The sequence below is a fragment of the Rhamphochromis longiceps genome, linkage group LG5 (assembly GCF_057381845.1).
Source record: "Rhamphochromis longiceps isolate RC_006_pf linkage group LG5, R_longiceps_female_GT1.1, whole genome shotgun sequence".
In the NCBI taxonomy this organism is placed as follows: domain Eukaryota; kingdom Metazoa; phylum Chordata; class Actinopteri; order Cichliformes; family Cichlidae; genus Rhamphochromis; species Rhamphochromis longiceps.
In genome coordinates this window covers 22,259,630-22,284,509 of record NC_140561.1, presented here as the reverse complement: position 1 = coordinate 22,284,509, position 24,880 = coordinate 22,259,630, and the positions used below count along the sequence as shown (strand labels likewise).

Sequence of the window (24,880 nt, the reverse complement as noted above, 5' to 3'; positions counted from 1 at the left end):
AGGATTATTTAAAAATGTTGCAGCGTTACCTATCAAAAATCAGTTAGCAGACTAAATCCAGGTAATACTCTAGAAACAAAACTGAAAGCCAGCAATTGATTTTTACTCTAAATCCAACAAAGGTAAAAAAAAAAATTAAGACTGATAAGGATACCGATATTTGATCATTTTAAAATTACGATATTCGGAAATATCAGCTGGGATTGTTTTCATTTCAGACAAACAGATTTCCACAACACTTACATGTAGTTATTATTTACTCATTTAGGCCTTGATTATTCTCCATTGCAGACATGAACACAGACAGCTGGAAACCCGACAGCCAACTAGCCATTATTTATTATACTTCTCTGAAGTCCACTTAAAGTCCATGACCTTGGGTGCATGCATAGTTGATGCGCTGTAATATAAACAAAAAACAGGCAGGTACACAGACAACCACACTGACTCTCGTATTCACAGTCTGATGAGGAAATTTACGTCACGCTGACCCTAGTGGCTCATGGACATGGAAAGTGTAATCCCACCTTTACTCTTTGCCCCACTGCTCGGATCACTTTGTTGTCGTTGTTTGCAGACTTCAAAACAGGTGTTTCCAACAGGAAGTTGCCTCTGGTGGACAAACTATGAAACATCAACACTCAGAACCAGGTTGAAGGGTGTTTCTCGTGTCTGTCCTTTAATTTTTACAGTGTGTGTGTGTGTGATCATTCTCTCTGTTCTTCCTATCTTGCATTTCCATATTCATTATGTTATGGAGTCCAATATATTCACTATCCCCCCTTTACACCTGTCCAGAGTATCTCAGCTTTACCTCTAACTTTTTTCCAAAATGTTCAATCTCAGCTGACCCACTGATGTACTCCTTTCTGATATTGCTCATCCATAAATACACAAAAGAGGTAGAGGGGAAAATCCATGCAATATAAACTAATACACAGTTTTTATTTCACTCCCTCTAAACTTCATAGTATGAGTGTAACATCCAACGACCTATGTTGGACATGCAATCTAGACATGCAAACATTAGCACATGCTACTTGGAAATATAAGCAGGTATAGAGCTCAGAAGCTCAGATATGGATAAATTTGATAATACCCTTATTACCAAAATTATGTGTATTGGTAGGCTGATCAGTCCCACCCACAGCATCGAAATACAATTTAGCGGTGATAAAAGTAAGGGCAATCACAGTTGCAAGAAGAATTCTTAGTGCATGAAAAGACACATCCTCCCCAAACTTCAAATATTGGACCAAAGTTATATTAGAAATTGTATCACCTGGAAGAAAATTGTAAAGAGTCGATGATGATGATAATGACAACTCAGGCAGATCTTTGTAATAAAATGTTATTAACAATGTTGATGTTGCAGTTTGAAGATATAATTGCAGGTGTGAGTGTCAGTTCCTGCTTGAAATTTTTATAATGATGCTCTCTATTCAAGTTTAATACAGGAAATGCAAATTTCAATAACAGAAAGTAAAATACGAAAAAAAAAACCCCAATAATTATATGGTACTCTGTCCCTCCTTATATATAACATATGTGTTTAATCTAATATATAAAAAAAGCTAATATATATGTTATTTTTATGTTGCTGTATACAAGTATTGATTAAAACAGTGATATTATTATTGTTGTTGTTGTTGTTGTTGTTATTGTTATTGTTATTGTTATTATTGAGAAGAGTGGTGTTGTACTGTAGTACATTGTTGTGCGGTCCCCACCCCCTCACTTCCCTCCTGTTAATCCTTCATAGCGGCGCACAGTAAAGAAGCAGCGGCGGAAGCTAACAAAGCACTACTTGGGCTTCATTTGAGTAGATTTTTAACTAATAACTTGGTGAGTTGGAAATATTTTCAAGAATCCTGTAGCTGTTATATTTTCTAACACTTATTGTGGGTAATTATACTATTGTTCTGACTATAAATCTGTGTCTTCAATATTTCGCCTAGCCTAGCTAGTGAGCTAACGGACCGATAAAGTCATATAGACTTCCGTTATGCTAAGCTAAGTCTAGCTATCTAGCCTAGCAGGCTAAACCGGTACCGGTTTGTTACTGAAAGGAGAAGCAATGATTCCGGCTCAGCAGCTTGAAATAAACAACAAACACGACCTGAGTACATTATATCACACGTGTTGTACGCATTTACTGTAGCACCCCCGAGTTATGTTGTAAACATTCAAATTGAGCTTACAGGACACACACATCCGGCTAAGCTAACGCTCGATGATTAGCTAGCTTCAGTAAACACAACATCCTCCTAGACTAAATCTGGGTCAAACACCACTGCGGGGGTCCAAGTTATATTTCGCTGACATACATTTGCATGTTAATACGGCCAGTGTTGTAGTGATGGAATAAATGTTTGACGGGATATGTATGTGTATTTTTTTGTTCGAGCTTGATGCCGGAGAGGGTCAGAAACACCGGAGCGGAAACGTAACATCACAGTAGAGGGCTTCACTGTATGACTCTTAATTTGTAAGCCAACTATGTCGCGATGGGCCCTTGACAGTATGTACAGTATGGCTGATCAGGGGACCATGAAAAGCCGTGATGGTGGTGATATTGTCGCAGAAAGCTGCACAGTTAGCCCCGGTGTTATTTTGTTTGGACTTTGACAGCACAGCTGAAGGTTGCTGGCAGTTCATCGTTTATCACAGGCATAGTGTTAGAAAGTTGGACAATGCTTCAGTGTAATAAAATAAAATTACCCACTCTGATATAGATGACGTTCACGTGTTTTAATCAATCTTCTATATTTTTTCCTGAAGCTATGGCAGCAATCAGGAAAAAGCTGGTCATAGTGGGAGATGGAGCCTGTGGGAAGACCTGTTTGCTCATCGTGTTCAGTAAGGACCAGTTTCCAGAAGTCTACGTGCCCACAGTGTTTGAGAACTATGTTGCTGACATTGAAGTCGACAGCAAACAGGTAAGCAGTATTTATTTCTTCCCAGAATCGGTGTTTTGTAACTGGAGGACTCTAGTGGCTGCACTCATGTAATGCTAAACCTATAGACCAGGGTGGGCAGTTAATTTTCACAGGAGACCTACATGTTAGATCTAGTCTAACCTGCATGAGTTTGAATTATTGAGCAGATTGAGTTCTGCTTATTGGCAAAATTAATTGTCTGACCTGCCCACCTGCTACCGACTGTGCACTGCTCGAAGATATTTCAGCTTCTAAACACTTTTGGCAGGTCGAGTTAGCACTCTGGGATACAGCAGGTCAAGAGGACTATGACAGACTGCGCCCGCTCTCCTATCCAGACACTGATGTCATTCTCATGTGTTTCTCCATTGACAGCCCTGACAGTCTTGGTAAGTAAAAACAGAGGAGACTCAGCAATGTTGCAGCTCATTTTTAATTTTAAATTATTATGACTAAACCACCAAAGGCTTTGTGGGAGGGGGAAAAAAGACTATTAAAAAAGGGAGGGGATAGCTCAGTAGTTAGAGTGTTCGCCCCATGATCAGAAAGTCGGGGGTTGAAATCCACCGAACGGCTACCTGAGTAAGGTACCATCCCTGCACACTGCTGCCTGGGCGCTGGATTGATAGCTGCCCACTGCTTTACTGAGTGAATGGGTGCAGAGAAGGCTCTCCTTGAGTTAAAACCTCTGGAGATTGTTTTGAAATCTGAAACTCTTATGTGGGCCAGTTCTTTGTGTTTTCATTGGTGGTTAAAGGTGATTTTTGAACACCTTCTAGTTACTTCCACCACCTAGTTACCCCTACTCTATTTAAGGTCTTTGCCTTGTGTAGCACATAAAAGACAAATTCAGGATTCAAATATTGGCCTGAAAATTCAGAGTAAAATGTTTTTTACTTTCCATTTGTTTGTTTTACCTGATCAGCTTCTCTGTTAAACCTAAATGTTTAAATACAAGGGTTTCCATTAAAAAACTGTATTAGAAAAAATAAGATGGTAATACAGAAGAGGCAGGAGTTACGCGCTATATTATTACTATATATATTTAACAGTAGCGCCTGCGTTTTGAACCAGTACCTGGGTAAGAAGGAGTATTGACAATAATGTCACAGCAATCTTGCCAGGAATAAGACGAAGTGTACTAGAGGATACTGGCTTTTAGCTGCTCCCTCATTCACATGGTGTCACCACAGTAGGTTGCCCCCCATGTTTGATTTGGCAGATTCACCGGATGCCCTTCCTGATGAATGTGTAAACCAGGGCTGCCCAATCCCAGTCCTCGAGAGCTACTATCCTGCAGCTTTTAGATGCATCCCTACTCCAACACAGCTGAATCAAATGAATGGCTTGTTATCAGGCCTTTGCCAAACACGATGGCATGCTGAAGAGGTAATCAAACCATTTGATTCAGCTGTGTTGGAGTAGGGATGCATCTAAAAGCTGCAGGACGGTAGCTCTCGAGGACCGGGATTGGGCACCCCTGGTGTAAACCATAACACTATGGAGCCACTTTTTTTTTTTTTTAATATATGTGTATATTTATTGTAAATAATGGCTTGAGCACTTGCAATACCATTGGTAATGAGAAAAAAAGAGTTCACTGTAAACAGACCCGATGGAAATTCTTGAGATTTGGTCATAGCTTGAATAATCTAATATTAAGAATCAGAAACATAGAAAACAGCTGTTGGACACGGAGTAATGTTATGACTGTCTCCCACCATGAGTCTCAGTTTGCTCTCCTCTGTACATCACAGTGGACGCACATTTATCATGTGATCTGTACCATTACAGCACACCTTGTTCTCAAGTTTCTCCATCTAAAGTATCTGCTCTTCTTGATTCAAGTCCACACCACCTTATCTCGCATACAGCCCAGAGCTGCAACTTTTACAAGTTAAAAGAAAAGTCACTAGCAGTGATTTTAAGTTAAGACAAATAATCGTTTAATTTCTGCTTGCTGCCAAATGTCAGCATTTTATTTATTTTTGCATTGTTTGCACTAGGGCTGCTCGATTATGGCAAAAATGATAATCACGATTATTTTCACTGAAATTGAGATCACGATTATTTGACGATATTTATTTAACCCTTTAAGACCTACCATAGAACCAAGTCCACCAGAGCTTATATTATTTTTTTACATGCTGTAGTGCCATTTGTGGGAGCATTTCAAGTTGCTATACATCAATACAACTGTTATAGCCCATATTTTAATAATATGTATGCATTAAGTCCATAGTAATTACATAAATTGCAAAAAAGTGCAATAAACTACAAAAAAAATTGAAAATCGTTTTTGTTTTGTTTACATATATTTCTACTTGGAGAAATTTAAGAGGTTTATCCCTCAAAACTTTAAATACAATAAAGTTGCAAAAAAATAGTTTCCCACCACAGGAAATTTATTTTGAGTGTCTTCATAGTTTTATTTTGGAGATACAGCAATTTTTATATACTGCAGGAAAAACAAAAAACAATCCTATGATGCAAATTTGCAAAGAAAACAGCATGTGCATCATTTCACTGTGGGAAGTGTTACGAACAGCTGATAGGAACGGCAAAGCGTGTTTCTGGAATATTATGTTTTTGTTCCTGCAAGCGCTTTTTATGCAATTTTTGCAAAGCTATATGTGGAACGAAACCGTGACCGAGGACAAGCTGATGGCATCAGATGTAAGTACAACTCCTCCGGTTTCATATGCAAAACAAATTATTGCGCTAGCTTACACGGTTCAGATTCTACAGGGATTTAAAAATAGTTACGCAAAACGGAGCGTGCTGCTCTGACCGGCTTTAAAGGGTTAACAATGACTTTAAAAAAATAATATAAAATAGTGTGCAACACCACTGAAGTTTTTTTTTTTTTTTTTAAACTCTCTTTTCAACCAACGGCAGTCACTCTCCTCTCCAAATAACTTCTGCTTAGCTTTCCGAGCTTCCCTCGGGTCCTCTTAATCAGCGGTCTCCAACCTTTTTTGCGCCACGGACCGGTTTATGCCCGACAATATTTTCACAGACGGCCTTTAAGGTGTCGCGGATAAATGAGGGAGGGGCTAATAATCGGCTCAGTCATTTTTAATGATCGTTGAAAGCCCAGATCGTAATCGTGATTAAAATTCGATTAATTGAGCAGCCCTAGTTTGCACAGCAAAACATGTTAAATGACATCCTCTTAGCCTATAGGAGTCTGTGATCATTAGTGTTTTCCTGCTGGGTTACAGAGCAACAGTACGGTAATCCATTAGGAAAATAATCAACAGCCGTGTGTCTCTGCTTTGAATGCTGCTATATTTGTCTCCTTATTCAGAGAACATCCCTGAGAAGTGGACCCCTGAAGTGAAACACTTCTGCCCTAATGTTCCCATTATACTAGTGGGAAACAAAAAGGATCTGCGTAATGATGAGCACACTCGGAGGGAACTTGCCAAAATGAAGCAGGTAAAACTTAACGCCCTGAGCAAGAAAACAAACAAACTTTGTCAGTGAAAGATTTTTTCCTAACATTGCTTCTTGACCTTTATATTTATTTTAGGAACCCGTTAAACCTGAGGATGGGCGGGACATGGCTAACAGGATTGGTGCCTTTGGATACATGGAGTGCTCTGCAAAAACAAAGGATGGTGTGAGGGAAGTATTCGAGATGGCTACCAGGGCTGCACTACAGGCCAGGCGGGGAAAGAAGAGTAATAAATGCGTCCTACTGTAAAAGGAGGCATGAGGACTGCTTCCTGGAGGGGGAAAGAAGGAGAATTAGGTCAAACCTACCCCCAACACACCCACCCAAAAGACTGTTCTCCCCAGTTTTTACTAAAGATGTAATGCTTTTACTTTTCTTTTATTTCTTTATTTCTTTTTGGTCTTAAGCAAAACTAGTCAGGTTCTGTCAGTATTCAACTTTGAAGTTATGGAAAATACTTTTTTTGTACTTAAACATAAGTAAATTTGCCATAATAATCAAACCTCCTTTATCCACACGTTCTATGTAATCAAAAAGGTCAGCGGGGGAACCGTAGTGTCAGCCTGCCAACTGCAGTTAAGTGCTAAAGCCCTGCGAGCTGATCAGAGGAATGTTTCCACAGCCAACTAGGGTTGAAGTACCTGCTCACTGTGACCCGTAGTCCTTTAATTATTGACAAACTCGTGCACACAAAGTCAAAATTTGTTTGTGTTCTTCATAAACAAATCTGCATTATGATCACATGCACAATGCGAGACTGGAAAATCTTTTTGCTAAAATGCAAATGGAAACTTAGTGTTTTGTGTAATAAATTACTTTGTAAGAATCTGGATAACTTGCATCACTTGATTGAACACTGAATTAAACTGAACTAATGAATTAAAGCCCTGCCTAGGAACAGAATTCAACTTTATGCAGTGGTGAGGAAAATCAAAGGCCAGCCTATGCTTTAGGCTCCTCAGTTTATGGTGAACATTTTGGATTAATGCGGGCCACTCTTTGGCCGTTCCCCTGTGAGCTGAGCCTGAGTGCACACAAGCATGTCAATGAATCCCATTAATAGTTGTTAAAAAACTGACAGCCGAGATGTTTACTGATCAGGACAGTGAATGTGAAAAATAAACCTGCCCAGACTTTCTGGGGGTCAAACTGCCTCTACCTTCACTTTTTGTTCTAAGCACATATCAGTAATCATCTCTAGTTGAAGGTGATCTTTTTCCTGAATGAAAACATGAGCCAAAAGTAGTTTCAAACTTTTACTCAACATTTAAAGCAAACACAATTGAGAACCCCACTTCTTTGGTGTCTTTTCTGTTTTACATGTAAGAACTGAATTTTTGATTACAAATAATAATTATTAAACCTACTGAGCTTTATAAACAGTGAAAACAGAGGTATGTAACAAATATACAGTTAAACAATTCATTGGATGCACATAGCTAAAACTACTGCAGTTTCACTTATCAGTGTATTAAATCCAACCTTAATAATGCAAAGTTCTGAAGAGTGTTGAGCACTTAGTTTTGTCCAGGACTGTTGGATTCGACTGCATTTATTTTTAACTGGGTGAAAAACATTCAAGCTAAAAAAAAAACCAAACATATAATGGAAGGAACAACTTTGGTGAAGTAAAAATCTATATATTGCCAGTGAAACTGATGCATGCTGGATTAAATTTATTTAACCAAAAAACAAACCCATACACTCAATGTTTGTTTAAATCAACAACAACCCTTTGTGCAGGCTGTAACAAACTGGGGGAAAAAACTGGCAACACAAAACATCTGCAGCTCACCATCAGAAAATCTATAATCATCAGTTCAATAGTCATGCGTTCTTCTTGGCGGGAAGTCCTGAGCGGGCGAGAAATATCGGAAGAACAGCCAGCGCTCCTAGAGCTACTGCCACCAACGGTCGGTAATAAAGCCAGCCAAACCCAATAACGATAAGAGACAGCGAGCAGGAGACGCACAAGGCGAAGATCTTCAGTCCAATGGACACGAGCTCTCTAAGGACAGGAACCCAGTCCACTGCAGGAACACAACAGACAGGAAGTATGAATAATAGAAGCAAGGAAGGAAACTCACAACTGTACAGCAGCAGGGTTAATTTACCCAGCGTGTAGATGATTTGCATGCTCAGCTGGATACCAAGGAACATGAGGGCCCAGCCTGCAGCCCGGAGTCCCCAAGTCTTCATGCTGTTAAACTGGTGCTCCCTCGCAAACACCTCCTACAGATAACACAGAAATACGCTTTACCCAGATAGACACACAGAAAGAGAATTTAAACCAACAAATGGAAATGAAGCCCACGCTGACCTCCGCAGAGAGCTCCTCCAGATAAAGGATCTCCAGAGTGTCTCCTGATCTGGTTTTAAATGGCAGCAGCTGCTCCCCTCTCTGCATGGCAACAATACTGACCTGAAAAACCGCATGTGAAGCAGAGTTAGAGACTTAGTTTTAATCTAATATAAATACATAAATGAGCAACTCTTTTGACAATATTTGTTCCTGCTCATATTTCATGGTAAACTGAACATTTGTTTGTTTGGGGCTTTTGGTTGGAATATAATAAACGGCACATTTGGCTGAAGAACATACATCTTTTTCCTCAACAAAACAAGTTTTTTTTAATAATCCCATAAATGTAAGCAGCATGCCAAAGGAGACCAGAACTGTCCTCATGTTGATCTACTAAACTTTAAAAAAAAAAACAGCTGTGAAAAAGTTTTACCATGATTATTTGGTGCCGTGTAAATTTACTCATTTAACAGTATAGTACATTCTATATGTTTACAGTATACAATTTTTTATTTCATGTGCAGTTTTATAGTAGTACACAGGTACATTATAGATAAAAACAATCAAGAAAATATCCCACGTCATTCTGTTATGGATAAAACTTAAAAACAATATTAAGTTTCCATACCTCCACCAAAATATTCTAATAACTACTCATAAACAGTAAATGTTTGAAATACTTGATCATATATTTGACTATCCAAATTCTATTTGTATTAATAATCATTTAAAACACTACTTAAATTGATTTTTATGAAAGTTAATGATAAAATATTTTATTATTGAATGTTATAAATAGCAACATAAGAACATCATGTAGGTTGTGACCAAAGACAGTACATAAAAGATGGACATAGCTGTAGTGAAGTCAACCTCAGGAATAAGGGTTAGAGTTTACTGAGAATATTGCATGCTCATGACTATTATGTTCTACTGAAGATTTGATGCTAGCAACTGAGACCATAAACTTATTAGGAAAATGTTTACTGGGTAACAGTGAAATGAAAAGTAGGGTCACTTTTCCATAAACTTCTACACAATCAGACTTTGTTTTTAACCAGGAGTCTCCCCCTGGTGGCCATCAGAAAGAATGCAGGTTTAAGGCACTGAATTCACTTTTCAGATCCTGAAGGTACATCAGTCTCCTATAAACAGACTACAGTCAAGACCCAGTGCAAATGTAGGCAGAGAATGTGTTAATCAGACATTTGTAGCTTGTACCGTCTGAGCAGGGCCGTGGCGTGAGTTGTCACTGCTCAGTCCAGCGAAGGAGAACCTCACCCGCACGTCACCCACCTCATGAATTCAAACAAATTCAAAGTCAACAAGTGTGGAACGCATAACATATAACAGAGTGCAACACTGAGATTATTTGTGAAGCACTCACGACTAGATGCTCACCTCTGGCCTGCGTGGATTTGGAGTGTGATAGAAGTAGTCATCATGAATAGAGAGAAAAGGGTCCAAGTTAAAGACAGGAAAATCCCCCAAACTCAGTGTCTGGAAGTTATTTATCTGCTCCACCAGGCCTGATGATAACCAGGAAATTAACTGAGTACTAAAATCCAAACACATGAAACACAGCATATGTGTAGTGGCTGTGTGTTTGCTTAGACAAACCTTTAGACAGAATGAATGGCCCAGTTCGGACTTCAGGAGACACCACCATCACACTCTCAACAGCCATGGCACTGAAACACAAAGACTGAAGTGAGCATGGACTGGATGCACACACAAACACAAGAAGACCATATTAAATATGTTTTAGTACCTCGGGTTCTGGTGACCAATCTCCTTATCAAAATTACGACTGTTCACCAACTCTGGCTTCCACTCAGTGTCTACAAAAAAGGAGTTATAAAATATAACCTCTATGCACAGGCTGTGCTGTTACCAAAGATTACAGACTGCAAAAAAGAAACTCACTGTAGGTGTATGTAGTTTCTGTTTTGGTTTCACCGTTCTCCTGGTAATCCCTGAATTAAAACGTACAGTCAGCTGCATTCTAGCCAACATGTCCACACCCAGTCCCACCCTGAGTGCTGACAAGCCTTACCTGCTCTCATGGTACTCCACCCACTGATACATCTCCACCTGCCGCTTCAGCTTCACTGCATGCACCACCACTTTGTAGTTGGGGTCATACAGGGGCTGCACAGACACATCAAAATTTAACAGCAACAAACCAGATGAAAACACTTACCTGAAGACAACAACACTTCCACCTCTACTAATAATTATGATCAGCTGATTGGTGCATGCAAAATTCTTAATGCTGGATTATTAAACACGACAATGTCAAAGTCTGACAATGTAATGAGTACAATAATGCATTACTATAAACACAAACAAAAGAATTCAAGTGAAACTATATGAAGCTTCAGTATACAGATTAAACAATAAAACATTAGCAGAATCAAAACAAGGAAGCCAACTGGTGGCACATTTAAGTCCACAAAAAATAAATTAAAAATAGAATCAAATACTAGCAAAAATATTTACATGTTGTACAACTCCTGAGGTTGTGTATTAATTTAACATAGATAAATACAACACTCTTTCTCACTGTCTGAGTCTCTCTCAACATTACCTTCTTTTGTCCTCCTCTGCAAAGATATGAGGGTAAACACAGCCAGATAACAGGCACCACCGCCTGTTTATCTAAACAAACTAAGGCAGCCCTGAACTTTTTAGACATCACCCAACAGAGATGCACGTGAGAAGGCAAACAGCCAGAGCAGAAACTCTTTAACCTGCCAGCCCCATGGAACAAAGTCTGCGTGATGTCCAATTGCATCCATGCGAGAAAAACATACATAATCGGTCACAGAGTTCAGAGCAAGCAAGCGGTCGTCCGCCCGAGCTGATTCCTCACCTAAACTGAAAGGAGTATGTTCCGACCCGATTCCCCCAACATTGCTCAGTTCTCTGCAATGGATCAATGGATGGATGTTCTTTTACCAAATGTACATACAAAGGTTATTAGGTTTCTATCACATATTTAAACAAATATGTAAATTGAGCTGTAGGGAACAAATAGTTAACTGAAATGACAATGAAAACTAGACTTGGAAAAAAACTAAAGCCAACTAAAATAAAAATAAAACATCTTCCAGAGTTGTCCTTTATTTTTAGTGTACTTGTCAGTTTGGTAAAATTCTGTTATCACAGAGTGCCTGATGGGGCATGAATACACATGTTGAGCTACACTCTGGATGACATTACCGTGAGTCAACAAAGAGTTGTGTTTGTGTAATTCCTACACTGATTTTAATTCATTACATGAAAAGATTAAAAAACACTTCTTATCAAATGCAGTGTGCTACACACACTGCATTTGCTTGAGTGTGTAGCTCAAGCAAATGCAGAATGATGGAAGTTCTTAAAATATCTGGATGTTCGATATCTGAGCACAGTTTCGGAGGCCTGCAGAAACCATAATTTTAGGGGTAGGGGACGCTAAAACTATACAGAAGGCACAAGTTTTGAAGTGCATCTCCACCTGAAATTTTGTCATGCAAATCTGTGACAGTCAGGTTAAAGGCTCCAGACAAATATCCTCCATATCTTAATAATTAAAAGACTGAAACTAATACAGAACCTTTGAACTTCTCTGTAAACTAACAGAAACTGAACTCAATAAAAAAATTTAAAAAAAAGCTAAAACATAATAAAAAATATACAAATCAGGGACACCGACACATACACGCTAGGGCAGACCACTGTTCAAAATACAGGCGAGCTCACCTCTGCAGTATGCAGCTTCGCAGACAGGTGAACTAAACGGCCGTTGTTTTGTGTGTCGAAGCTGATATACGGCCCCAGTGATACAACCTGGGAGAGACCTTCATCCAGGGACTTTGCTGTTTGCAGAGTCCGTCCCTGCACGAAGAAACCATCACAGATACAAAGTGCTGTCTTTAGTCTACTGTTAAATCATCGTGACCATGATGATCTGAGCTACTTAGAAGGAAATGTTTCCTACCTCATTGGTGAAGAGAACATAAATCGAGAGGAAAAACAGTCCCACACCAACAACTGCTCCTCCTGTAGTTTCACTTAAACGCTCCAGAAATCCAGGGTTGGACTTTGCAGACACTCGCTTGTGTTGGTCTGGAAACTGGACAAACATAAGAAAAACCTGAATAAACACGACATCAACAATTGGGCGACAGAACCAAGTTTTGGCTTCTCATTAGTTATTTTCTATATTCAATCTTTTAGTAATGACATGACCGTAACAAGACATAACCAGTAACTTAACAATAAACTGTCTTTTTAGTTTATATATATAATTATACACCAGGTGTTTATCTGAAAACATATGATGGTTTAAATACATGAATCTTAGAAAGCGAAGACACACATTCCTCTGATTTATTACCACTAATCCGGTACCAGCCAACTGCAGTTCTGGTGAGAAGTTTATATCTACTCATCATGGACATGAATGTAATTTTGAGCTTTTTGCTACGTATTTGAACTGTTCTGCTTTCAGGATGTAATCATTGTACAACATACATCTTTACTGACTTTAAAAAACAAGGATTGGGTGAACAAAGTTGGAATTTATTTGGGATTTTCTCTAATCCACACAAGGTCAAATATATACATAAACCCCCACCAATATTTGGTTAAATGTCTCTTGGTGTGTTGCACCTCAACCAGACACTTTTGATTACTCAATAAGTTTGTGTTATAATTCTGGCTGGGTATTTGACCATGCGTTTTGACAAAATTGGTAGAATTCATTTGAAACAGTCGGTTTCCTGGCATGGACATGGTTTTAAGCATAGTCCACAAATTTTCAATAGGGTTGAAGTTGGGGCTTTGGGGAGGCTATTCGATAAGATTAATGTTAGCCTGCTTTATCCATTCCAAACAGTCTTTGGTGTCTGCTTAAGATCATGCAACTGTGTCCAAGTTTAAACCATCTAACTGTTGATTTTGAGGTAAAGGTAGCCCTCCTCCTTTACTATTCCATCTACTTTGAACCAGTACTGCTTGCAGCAAAATTTGTTGTTTAGAAATGAGTTCAAGAGGCCTTCTTAACTTGTGTAAATCTGCAGTTCTTCTTAGATCATTATCAAGCTCCCCTTTCTTCTGGTCAATCATTGGATCGCTGTCCATTTTTATGCTGAGAAACTAGCATTTGTAGTTGATCTTGATAACCAGTGTAAAGTTAATAGGCCTTGGTTTATCAATTTAACAGACGCTGAAGATTCTTCAGTATCAAAATACAGTGAATGTATATTTATACTTGAGCCCGTAGAAAATCTAAATTATTTTCAAGCTTGTGCACCTAGTTCTTGGTTTTAAAGTCACCACCCTGGAAAAAAAAAAGAACAGTTCAAAGAAATCATTAAAAGCCCAAAATTATGACGTTCATGCCCGCGATGAGTGGATGTAAACTTCTGGCAGTAATTGTATGTGTCCCTACATGCAGCCTGTGGTCCCAAGTCGACTTAGGCGTGAAAGTGACACGCCCCTTTCACACTTCCTAATTTAATTTTCATGTCTGGGCGAAAAAATTAAGACTAAACGACGACTCACCGCTGTTGCCATTGTACGTACCAAATTAGAGCATTAGAAATGATTCGTCAGATTAAACTGACTGAAAAAAGGCGGCAGTTGAGGGTCTAACGCTGCAGCAAAGTTGTGTTAACTGCACACATAAATCCGGAAGGAGTTTACATTTATAAAGTAGAACCAAAGACCATTATTCGAGCCACCTACTGTCTGTGCTGAAGACATTTCTCTACTTTCTCGACCGCCAACTTTCAAGGAACACGAAGATGCTAGCAACCACAAACTGACACGCCAACGGCCAGTAAGCTTTCACTTTACTCTGGAGTATCCCGAAACTCGCCCAGAGAGGCGGACTATGTGAGATAATAAACTGTGGTTCCCGCCCAACTCGTCGGTTGCCCAAGTGATATTAAGCGATTGCTTTAAGGAAAAAAAAAAACAGTTCCGGCACCGACCCGGAAATCTTTTTTCTCGAGGCTTCATGGGAAATGAAGTTGTTTTGGTGACTGTTGTCAATAGAGACGTGAGAAAGAAAAAAAATACTAGAAATGTATTAGATATTTATTGATATTTAATTTGTTTTAACAGTTCAGAGGAAATAGTATACTGTAAACATATATAGAATGTACTATACTGTTACTGGAAAGAAAAACAAGCAGGCTCACTGAAACCCACATACAACATAAAGGAAAATATTGAAAAATATTTATTATATTTTAGTTTTATACAGAACATGAAACTTTATGGACGGATGTTGTTCATATTATGACACCTAGTGGTGATAAACAGAAGTACCTCAAGAATATGCACATTTGTACTTTTTCTCCACCACCTGGCATTTAGTTTCTTTTCAATTTATAACCACGATAGCATATCATTAATATAGCTGTTTGTTTGTTGCTTGGTTGTTTTACAGATTGTAATCATATTACAAGAAAGCAGCATACTCTTTTTCCTTCAATAATATAATTTTTAACAAAATAAAAAAACAAAAAACAGAAAAACAGACACAGTAATTTGAAAATGTGACTTAGTATCATTACAACAGTGGGATATATTATATGTATAATAATACCTCAATCTGCAGTGACTGAGAAGCTCATAGAGCCAATCTCTCTCTATCACACACACACACACACACACACACACACACACACACACACACACACACACACACACACTGCATAGATGGGTCTTAAGAGGATTATTGCAAAGGGGAACACCAAGCAATTGGTGTCACCTATCATCATCACACCTGTTTCTGTCTTACTACACACAGACCCACACTCATAGACTGTGACAGGCTGCGGAAACAAAGCACTGGTACTCAGTGAGGATGGAGCAAGAATATGATATTATCGTGCTTGGAACTGGACTGAAGGTACGAAATTTATATTTGCTGTAAAATCTAAAATGAAATAATCTCTTTTGAATCTCTCTATATATATGATTCTGTTGGTTAACAGGATTTTATGCCTACTTTATTGTCAGTACAAAGCTTGAACCCCGTGAACTGAGCAGGCCATCTTTTGTCATGTGGTCTGAGGTGGAAATGTTCTGAGCTGACCAAAACCAGAAACCCCGCTGTGAGCAAGATATATATTTTCTGCAAAGTGCTAAAAAAAAAAGATGCCTCACAATAACTGCGACCTTACCAAAACAGTTCTCAAGCAGAGGCACAGTCCTTTTACTGAGCACTTGCAATCATGACTTCTTTCATTTCCTCTTTTCGCTCTTGATTCAATAAGTGATTAAAGTCTGTAAGTGACTGGACTTTCTGCCATGTTTTTCTCGCTTTTACTAATGATCCACGTGCAGACTTGTTAAGCTCTTGCTGGCTGCTAAGGAGGATTTATGGCAATTACCTCTTTAGTCTAGTCCTGATCTGTATACCTTAAACTACCAGCTGCTGATTCGGACACATTTGCCCCTCTGTTTTCTTCCTCATCTCTTTCAGGAATGCATCCTCTCTGGTTTAATGACTCTAAGTGGGAAAAAGGTTCTCCACATTGATAAGAATCCTTATTATGGAGGAGAGAGTGCATCCATTTCTCCCCTTGAGGAGGTGCAGGCAAACAAATACAAAACTCATGAGCATGCATGCACGTACCTTCATTTGAACACTGCTGATAATAAGGTGTTTCCTTTATTTGCAGCTGTACAAGAAGTTTAAGACTCCTGGTCCTCCAAAATCGATGGGCAGAGGGAAAGAGTGGAATGTTGACCTCATCTCCAAATTTTTTCTTTCCACCGGTGAAAGTTTACTGTTTATTGGCAGGTGTTTGTGCAATGTCTTGCTGATTGTTTTGATAGAAATGAGCATGCTTTAATTTTTGGGTGCTGTGGTTTGTGCAGGTCAGATGGTAAAAATCTTGTTGCACACCGAGGTTACTCGGTATCTGGACTTTAAAGTCGTAGAAGGCAGCTACGTATACAAAGGAGGAAAAGTGCACAAAGTCCCCGCCAGTGAAAAAGACGCAGATGCTTCAGGTGCCAAATCAAGTCATTCCACTTTTTAAGACAAGTTTTCAGACGGCCATAGCTTTATAACGCTGAAAAAAACATATTTTCAGATCTGATGGGCATGTTCGACAAGAGGAGGTTCAAGAAGCTGCTGCTCTTTGCTCTGAACTTTGACATAAGAAACCCTCGTACCCACCATGATGTGGATCCTCACAAAACGACCACAAGGGAATTGTTCCATCGCTACGACCTGGGACTTGATGTCATAGAGTTTATAGGTCACGCCATAGCCTTGCACAACAGTGAGAGGTCAGTTATAGGAACTTAAGTGAAACAACACTGAAAACAGATTAGTAGGCATGATTTAAACCTGTCTACCTGCCGTCCTCGCAGTTACCTGGACCGGCCCTGTGTGGAAACCATCAGTCGGATCAGGCTGTACTCCGATTCGCTGTCCTGTCGAAACACCAGTCCGTACCTCTACCCACTGTATGGTCTCGGGGAGATACCACAGGGTTTTGCCAGGTCAGGTTCTCACTAGTTCTTTGATTTATGTTCATCAACAGTTTAATTAGTTTAATTCGACTATTTTAATTCGAGTGCAAAAATCCTAGATATTTGCACTCTAGGATTCAGTGCAAGTATATCATCATCAGCCTCCAGCAAGCATGACCTTTAGTGGATGTTCTTCCACTGAAAGTTAAAAGTGGCCCCTTTTTTAAATTTCCATATTATCAGTCAGTCAATCAGTCAGCCAGTCAGCATGATTCACAATTCAAAATTAATCTTATTTATCATATACCAAGCCCCTCAGTTCATCCTTTAACAAAGGCTTCCTTCCACGTCCCTTTAAGAAAACTTTCTTCTGATTGGTTGCTCCTGCAAACAAAAGGTTTGAGCAGCAGGTGGGTGGGGCTTATCTTCTCAAAGCTAGAGCTGCGTACCTGAAATGATCACATTAGGGAAATCCAGTCTTAATGACAACATTCAGAGCCAAGAGTGGGAAAAACTTTATAAAACCAAATATTCAGAGATGCTGATGTCTTTCTTTTAAACTTTTCTCATTTTTAATGTGAGCATGTGCCATTATAGCACTTTCTAGCACACATAAAGAAAAGCATAATAAAAGCTGTTTAAAGGAAACGTTCAGACATTCATGCTTGCACTTATAAGATCCAGTCCTCTTTGTGTTTCAGACTGAATGCAGAGTATGGAGGAACGTTCCTGCTGAACAGGGCAGTGGATGAAATTGTGATGGATAGTGGCAAAGTGAAAGCTGTGAAATCTGAGGGGAAGGTGGAGTAGACAAAATTAAGCCCTGCAGTCACTGTCCAGGAGGCATTTGTACTCCCACTGATGTGGTCTTTTTTTCTCTCCTTCTAACAGCTGTTCCACTGCAAACAGTTAATCTGTGATCCCAGCTACGTTCCCAATCGAGTGAGGAAAGTGGGGCGTGTCGTTAGGGCGATCTGTTTTCTAAATCATCCAGTTAAACACACTCATGATGTCAGCTCCTGTCAGATCATCATCCCTCAAACTCAGCTTAACAGGAAGTCAGGTACTAAGTTATACTACCACAATATCTAACATGTACAAAGTTGAACCCTCTGACCTGCTCTTCCTGGATTTGCTCCTCTACTACTTCCTCCTCCATGCAGACATTTATATATCTGTAGTGTCCTTTGCGCACAACGTGGCATCAGATGGGATGTACATCGCCACAGTCAGCACAACTGCAGAAACCACCAACCCAGAGAAAGAACTGCAGCCAGGACTCGAGCTTCTCGAACCCATCGTGCACAAGTTAGTGACACTCTGAAGACTTAAATCTGACAGTTTGTGTTTTTGTGGTGTGATTTAATTCAGTGCAATTCCTTCTTGTTGAATTCAGATTTGTGTCTGTCAGCAATCTGCTAGTTCCAAATGAAGATGGAAAAAAGAGTCAGGTAATGATGGGGTTTCCCCAAAACTAAAGCAATGACACGACTGAAAATAGGATGGTGGCCTTAATTTTTTTTAAAATCTCTTCTGTCCTTTTAGATATTTGTGTCCCGCTCGTATGATGCAACAAACCACTTTGAGACTGAGTGTGAGGACATCAAAGACATGTACCAGCGACTCACAGGGACAGAGCTCAGCTTTGCAGGATCCAGGCACCAGTCTCATAACTCTGATGACGACTGAGGACAGCTTGATGTCAGCAGCTGGGAGGCCGTAAATGTATGTGGTGTATAATCATCATTCATGGATGATTATATGCCACAGCTGTAAAGCAGAGGGTGTGATGTAGGGTGTAGACTGAACAGAGAGTGTGCTACGTAACTGCCTGACGTCTCTTTTGCCTCTTAATTTGTTTGCTGTAATTTCTCTCTCGTGTGAAAATCTGCTAAATAATGATGTTGCTACTTTGTTATGAGAGAAGGTAATACACCAATATGACTTTTCTGCTGGATAGTTTTTACATCGGTTGTTTAACTTTTTATTTTATTTTATATTACTTATCAAGTTATATTGACTAAAAAACAGAAAATGTCGTGAAAGTATTGAATGTAGTGTCTACCTTCACATTCAATGTTTGTTTGCTCTTCAAATTCACTTATGTATGGCTGAATAATTTCTGCATAAGGAAAAGAGGTCGCCTAACTGGATGTCAGTCAATCAATCAATCAATCAATCAATCAATCAATCAATCAATCAATCAATCAAGGCTTTATTCGCCACATGCAGGTTGCCCTGCAGTGAAATGGCCTTACACACACACACAACACAGACATCACATGGGGATACAGGTCAGAGATCGGTAGCGTTACAGAAAAAAAAAACAAAAAAAACACTGAAATATACACTACAATAGGAAAGTACAAGAGGGGAAAAAAAGAGACCTCTACTCATACTGGGCTCCTGGGAGGACAGCATGAGAACAGGAGAAAAAAAACCTCCTCTGCACAAAAAGCACATAAATGTCCACAGCACAACATTATGGAACACGTGACAAGCAACAGGGATGGGTAACTTTAACCAAAGTTAAAGTTAATTAGATAGATTTTTTTTAAAGTGTTGATCAGTGAGAGTGTTTATGAGCTGCAACATGCAGCTTGTGAGCGATGAGGGTTTAAAGTGTTCAGCCTGACGCTGGGCATCTTCACCGAGACAGATGATTAGCGATGAATCACACTGATGTGTAAAGGATTACTGGACTCTCTTATCTGTGGGGCTTATGTGTGAGAAGGACAAAGCCAATAAATTAGATGCTGCACAAACAGCTTGTCAGTGGCAGCGTGCTGGATGCAGAGGACGGACAGACGCACGGAGTAAAGAGGCTTATCCAAATGAAGGACACCAGCACCTCTGGTAGCCACATTAAAATTATTTCTTTAACAAACGATCCCCTTTAACTGCTGCCCAGATCACATTCAAAATGAAAACACTGCATGCTGAGGTGATCTTACAACTGATTTATTGTAAACAATAAAAATACATTACACTTATGCTGCGGTAAAGCATTTATATTTTTATACAAGCAAAACTTGTGTTTATATATAAGAACATGCTTACACTTTATTACAGTCTAATTCTGGATTCCTTGACTTGAGTCTTCTTTTAAACTCATGCACACAGAGCTATAAGCAGCTATAAGCAGAATTACAACGGTGATGTGAGACATTTTTATGTGCAACCACATGCTGACTGAAATGTGTGACAGGAAACCCAAAATCAGCATTCACTGGTACACAAACCTCACAGAGATCACTGGGTGAAGGTGGCTGCTACTGCGCTCGTTTACAACTCTGTATTTATAGACTGTCAGATAGTTATGTTACACTGGGCCTTTGTGCAGCCCTCAGCTGTACGAATTAAGCTTTTAGCATTTTAGCTCCTCACCCTTGAGCTAGCTTCTCCTGACTGGCTGATCCTTCCAAACAGGTTTGAACAGCCAGAGGTGTGCGCCTTACTTAGATGACCACATTAAAGGTATCAGCTCCCACTGACATCATCCAGAGACAAAGTTTAAAAAGAAGTTTTAAATGAACATCTTCTGGTACGACACTATAAATGTCAGGAAAAGCGTAAAAGAGTCACTTAACTTTGTCTATAAGGAAATAAGTGTTGTAATAAAGTGTTGGAGCTTGTTACTACTGGAGTTTTGTGCACAGGCAGATCATCAGTGAACTGCTGACCATTTGTAGTGATCACCTTCTACATGTTGTTGTTGTTCCCAAGGACTTCAAGTGCTGTGCTGGGTGATGGAGGGATCAGGCCTGCGGCTACAATTCTTCGCTCGCTCATTAGGAAGTTGAAGGTTGCACACGCGTTTGGCTGCAAATCAGAATAAATGAATGAAAAAAGACATAAAAGAAGACAATAAGAAGTATTCCAGTGTCTGTTAGCTCATGCCATGCTGTCAGAAAGAGAACAGGATCACTTGTATTTTACCGTGTCCTGCACCTCCACAGAGATGCCTTTACTCTTCAGAAGTGCGAGCACCGAGGGGTTGATTCGTTCCAGTCGTGCGCCTGTGCCCAGCACGAGAATCTCTTCACAAACCAGGAAGAACAGACAATGAGGCAGATAACATTAACAATAACATTTCAGTGGACACATAGAAGAGAGTGGACACTCTGGCAAGGACATTAATGTACCTCACTCAGTGGAACACAAATGATTCTCATGTACAAAGACTGAGCTGAAACAGACTGAGCTGAAACAGACTGAGCTGAAACAGACTGAGCTGAAACAGACTGAGCTGAAACAGACTGAGCGCGCTCGCTGCCCGACTGTTAAAACAGGCAGACACATGAACAGACGTTTGCCAAAAGACAAGCGACTGTGCCAACAGTGTGGTGGAGCCATTATACAAACGGAGCTGCACTTTCTCACTGCCACTGCTCAGTTCCTCACACTTTCACAAGTCCACATACAGAGTGTTGGTGGTGCTGACTAATGAGCCAGAGCAGACTTTCAAGACGGGAACCATGACAGATAACCCAGCAAATGCTTTGGTTTTTTTAATAACTGTGGACCAACTCACTTTTCTCAGTATTTAGTTTTGGTTAAAAACTAGCTTAGAAAAAACAAACAAACAAAGAAAACATGTGCTAGTTCTGCTTTGACACTGTTGGTCATAACATTTTAATTCAAAGCCTTCATGATGCAGATGGTTTAACAGGTCCGGTCCTCGATTGGTTTTCATCACAATAATGAATCTTACCTTACAATACAAAGTGACCTGAGTCAACTGTTGTCGTTGTTGACTGTAGAAATAAAATTGAATTGTACTGAATCACACCTCCAAAAAAACTCCAAAAGTAAAAATTAATCAGGGGTTCCTCAGGGGTCTGCCCTTGGTTCTTTACCTCTTTAACCTTTAAATGTTCCTGTATGGTTCCATCTTTAAAGAAGACAGAATATATATTCTTATGCAGATGATACATGGTTCTACCTATCATTTCACATTGATGATCATTTTACTCTGAAAAATTACTGGATGTTTAGAACATTTTAGAACTAAGCAGAACAGACACAGATATTTGTTGTTGGTTCAGAAAGTCAGAGACAGAAGATTTGTTCACATGAATCAACTCTGTCTCTGAAAGACCTCAAACAAGTCAGAAACCATGGCATCATTTTGCAGTGAACTCAGCTTTGATAATCAAGGTTACCAGAACTGCTTTGTACCACTTAAAAAACTCATCTTTAACTGAATCTGTGAAATCGGTCCATACTTTCATATCAAGCAAGTTAGATTATTGTAATGTTCAGTTTGCAGAATTGACAAAATCATCAGTCATCTGTTTAAAGGTCTGCTTTAGTGCGTATATTGGTACCTATTTTTGGTTCAAGCATGTGGAAGAGTGAAACACTTTCTTCTGTGATATCTTTCGAACTTCCAATCTGCAGAGAGAGAAAACACACACATATATAGTTGTTAAAATAAACTACAAAAAAAAAGAAAAAAAAAGAGAGAATTTCATAAACTTTCACAAACTGCAAGGACAGACTGGAAAGCACTTTCACCTTCCACTGCAGGATAGCAGGAGGCAGCACGGCACAAGGCCCATACACCCTGTTTCCATCGATATTGAATCCTGCAGAGCTGTAGCTGTGGATGAGGACCCCATTGTCTACATCCTTCTGCATGACAGAGACTGTGGTGCGCTGGTACAACTCGTCATCGGAGGGTTCCAGTCTATGAGCTCGGGACAAAAATGGGCTAAAGAAAGACAACAAGACCCCCACAGTAAGTTAGAACCAGAACCATAAACAGTAGCAATTGTTTTCTATAGTACTGAAAAACTGTGGGTGTGAAACAGATAGAAATCTTTGCACTTTGAATTTCAAAAAACAGGCTGCACCACGGAGCTGCTGCCCAACGGCCCACTTTACACGCCAACCCACTGATAAGGATGTGAGCCAAAAGCTTTAGGCCTCGTTCTGCAAGCCAGGAGCCAAAATATCTGCTCGTCTAAGGAGCTGCAGCAAATGTTAGCCTGCTGTCACACTTTCTTTCCAGGCTATTCCAGAAAACTGAGCTAGATCAGCACTTCTTTGATTCTGAGCTTCTCTGGTCAGATGGAGTCTCACCAGCAGCTTTTAGCAGTGCGACTGGCAATATAAGCCCGGGAAACAGCATGTATGACAGGTAGGTATGAGATAGTAGTAGATTAGAGGTCTGCTGCCTCTGTTGTGTGGAGTGGAGCGGGTGTGGTGGGTTGTCCACGTGCAGTTTCTTCAGTGACCTCCTGTCGCTCAGTGACTCAGACAGCTCCAGATTCTGACCAATGATGGTTCCAGCCTTGTGAATTTGTTTGTTGGTCCTGCTGGCATATCTGGCACTAATGCTGCCAGCAGACAACAGGCTAAGAGAAGAGCTCCAGCATTCTGTTGCACAAATTGATCGTACCCTTCTTGCACAAAACATCAGTGTTGGTCCTCCATATGATGAACAAACGCAATAAATAAATAAGAATAATCTCAAATTTAAACCTGGATGAACTGCAGTTTAGGTTGATCTAAATTTCCCCATCAGCTGCATAGTTACACTCAAGTCAAGTGGCTTTATTGTCATTTCAATCATGTGTAGTGGTACAATACACAGTGAAGCGAGACAACGTTCCTCCAAGACCATGGTGGTACATATAACAGACAATCAATACATGATTACATAAAGTGCAAGTGTGCAAAAATTGCAAAAAAAAACAAAACAAAGACAGTGCAATACCACCATCATCACATCCCAAAAGTGCTCTAATGGACTGAGATCTGGTAACTGTGATGTTTAAATGATGCTCAGCTGGTACTAGGTGGCCAAAAGTATGCCAGGTTCGACATACTGTGTACTTACAGATGCCTTTCTGCATGCCTCGGCTGCAGTAAGTGGTTATTTGATTTACTGCTGCCTTTCTGTCAACCACAAAGTTGGCCATTCTCCTACAATTCTCCTGCAACCTCTGACAAAAAGAAGGGATTTTCATCCAGAGAACTGCTAGTCAGAGGATTTTTTTTTTCTGGACTGTTCTTTGCAAACCTTAGAAACGGCTGTGTGGAAAAATCCCAGTAGACCAGCAGTTTCTGAAATATTCAGACTAGCCTGACAATCTGACACCAAGTCACATTTCCTCGCCATTATAGTGCTCAGGTTCAGGCTTCATGCTGTGTAACTATAAAATATGCTGCCCTGTGATACCATATCAAAGGGTCCTATAAAGCAGTCAGTTCATTCATGACATAAGCTTGCATAATTTCTATTACCTTTTTTTTTAAATCATTTTAGGCATGACAAACATTAAGCCGCTAAGCTTCTTTAATATAAGGATATGATCTTTTACCTTATATATCACAGTCAAATTAGATTTAGATGGTTTGCGGGATAAAAAAAAAAAAAAAAAAACTTCTTAAAGAAACTTGGTGACTACTTGGTGTTGAACAACTAATAATAGTCAAAACAATAGCAGGTTGTATGCTCATAAATACTTTGACAATGTAAGTTAATGAAACGTGAGCCTTAAAACGAAACACCGCCCTACCTCCTGAAAGCGGGCACCGCTCTGGAGGAGAACAGAAAGCCCTGGGTTGATTTCTGAAGGAGAAATCTGGCAAAAACCGCAGCAGTGGCCATGTTAACAGAGAAATGGAGAAATGACCCAACCGGTGGCAGGCTGGGGGGCATAACACAGTGTAACACCAGGC

At 39.7% G+C, this 24,880-nt stretch overlaps 4 protein-coding genes across 4 annotated transcripts; 2 read left to right on the top strand and 2 right to left on the bottom strand.

Annotated features, from left to right (window-relative positions):
• Positions 1-1,722: 1,722 nt before the first annotated feature.
• On the top strand, positions 1,723-7,234 carry LOC146669974 (rho-related GTP-binding protein RhoA-B). Its single transcript, XM_085406640.1, has 5 exons — positions 1,723-1,845; positions 2,782-2,939; positions 3,208-3,328; positions 6,250-6,380; positions 6,475-7,234. Exons 2-5 carry the CDS (start codon positions 2,784-2,786, stop codon positions 6,646-6,648), a joined length of 582 nt encoding a protein of 193 aa, XP_085262766.1. The 5' UTR covers positions 1,723-1,845; positions 2,782-2,783; the 3' UTR covers positions 6,649-7,234.
• A 408-nt stretch (positions 7,235-7,642) lies between these two features.
• tmem43 (transmembrane protein 43) lies at positions 7,643-14,650 on the bottom strand. The gene is made up of 12 exons (XM_085406639.1): positions 14,438-14,650; positions 12,687-12,821; positions 12,449-12,583; positions 10,758-10,852; positions 10,628-10,677; positions 10,473-10,542; positions 10,322-10,392; positions 10,103-10,230; positions 9,923-9,997; positions 8,720-8,821; positions 8,514-8,631; positions 7,643-8,429 (listed from the first exon to the last, which is right to left on the bottom strand). The coding sequence occupies exons 1-12, from the start codon at positions 14,453-14,455 to the stop codon at positions 8,227-8,229; spliced, it is 1,200 nt and encodes a 399-aa protein (XP_085262765.1). The 5' UTR covers positions 14,456-14,650; the 3' UTR covers positions 7,643-8,226.
• A 736-nt stretch (positions 14,651-15,386) lies between these two features.
• Positions 15,387-19,987, top strand: LOC146669972 (rab GDP dissociation inhibitor beta). The gene is made up of 11 exons (XM_085406637.1): positions 15,387-15,611; positions 16,188-16,295; positions 16,387-16,483; positions 16,586-16,720; positions 16,804-17,002; positions 17,087-17,218; positions 17,890-17,989; positions 18,080-18,251; positions 18,352-18,496; positions 18,585-18,639; positions 18,734-19,987. Exons 1-11 carry the CDS (start codon positions 15,567-15,569, stop codon positions 18,875-18,877), a joined length of 1,332 nt encoding a protein of 443 aa, XP_085262763.1. The 5' UTR covers positions 15,387-15,566; the 3' UTR covers positions 18,878-19,987.
• Positions 19,988-20,133: 146 nt separating this feature from the next.
• Positions 20,134-24,875, bottom strand: ndufaf3 (NADH:ubiquinone oxidoreductase complex assembly factor). The gene is made up of 5 exons (XM_085406638.1): positions 24,718-24,875; positions 22,709-22,904; positions 22,519-22,585; positions 21,128-21,228; positions 20,134-21,010 (listed from the first exon to the last, which is right to left on the bottom strand). Exons 1-5 carry the CDS (start codon positions 24,858-24,860, stop codon positions 20,891-20,893), a joined length of 627 nt encoding a protein of 208 aa, XP_085262764.1. The 5' UTR covers positions 24,861-24,875; the 3' UTR covers positions 20,134-20,890.
• Between the last annotated feature and the right edge of the window lie 5 nt (positions 24,876-24,880).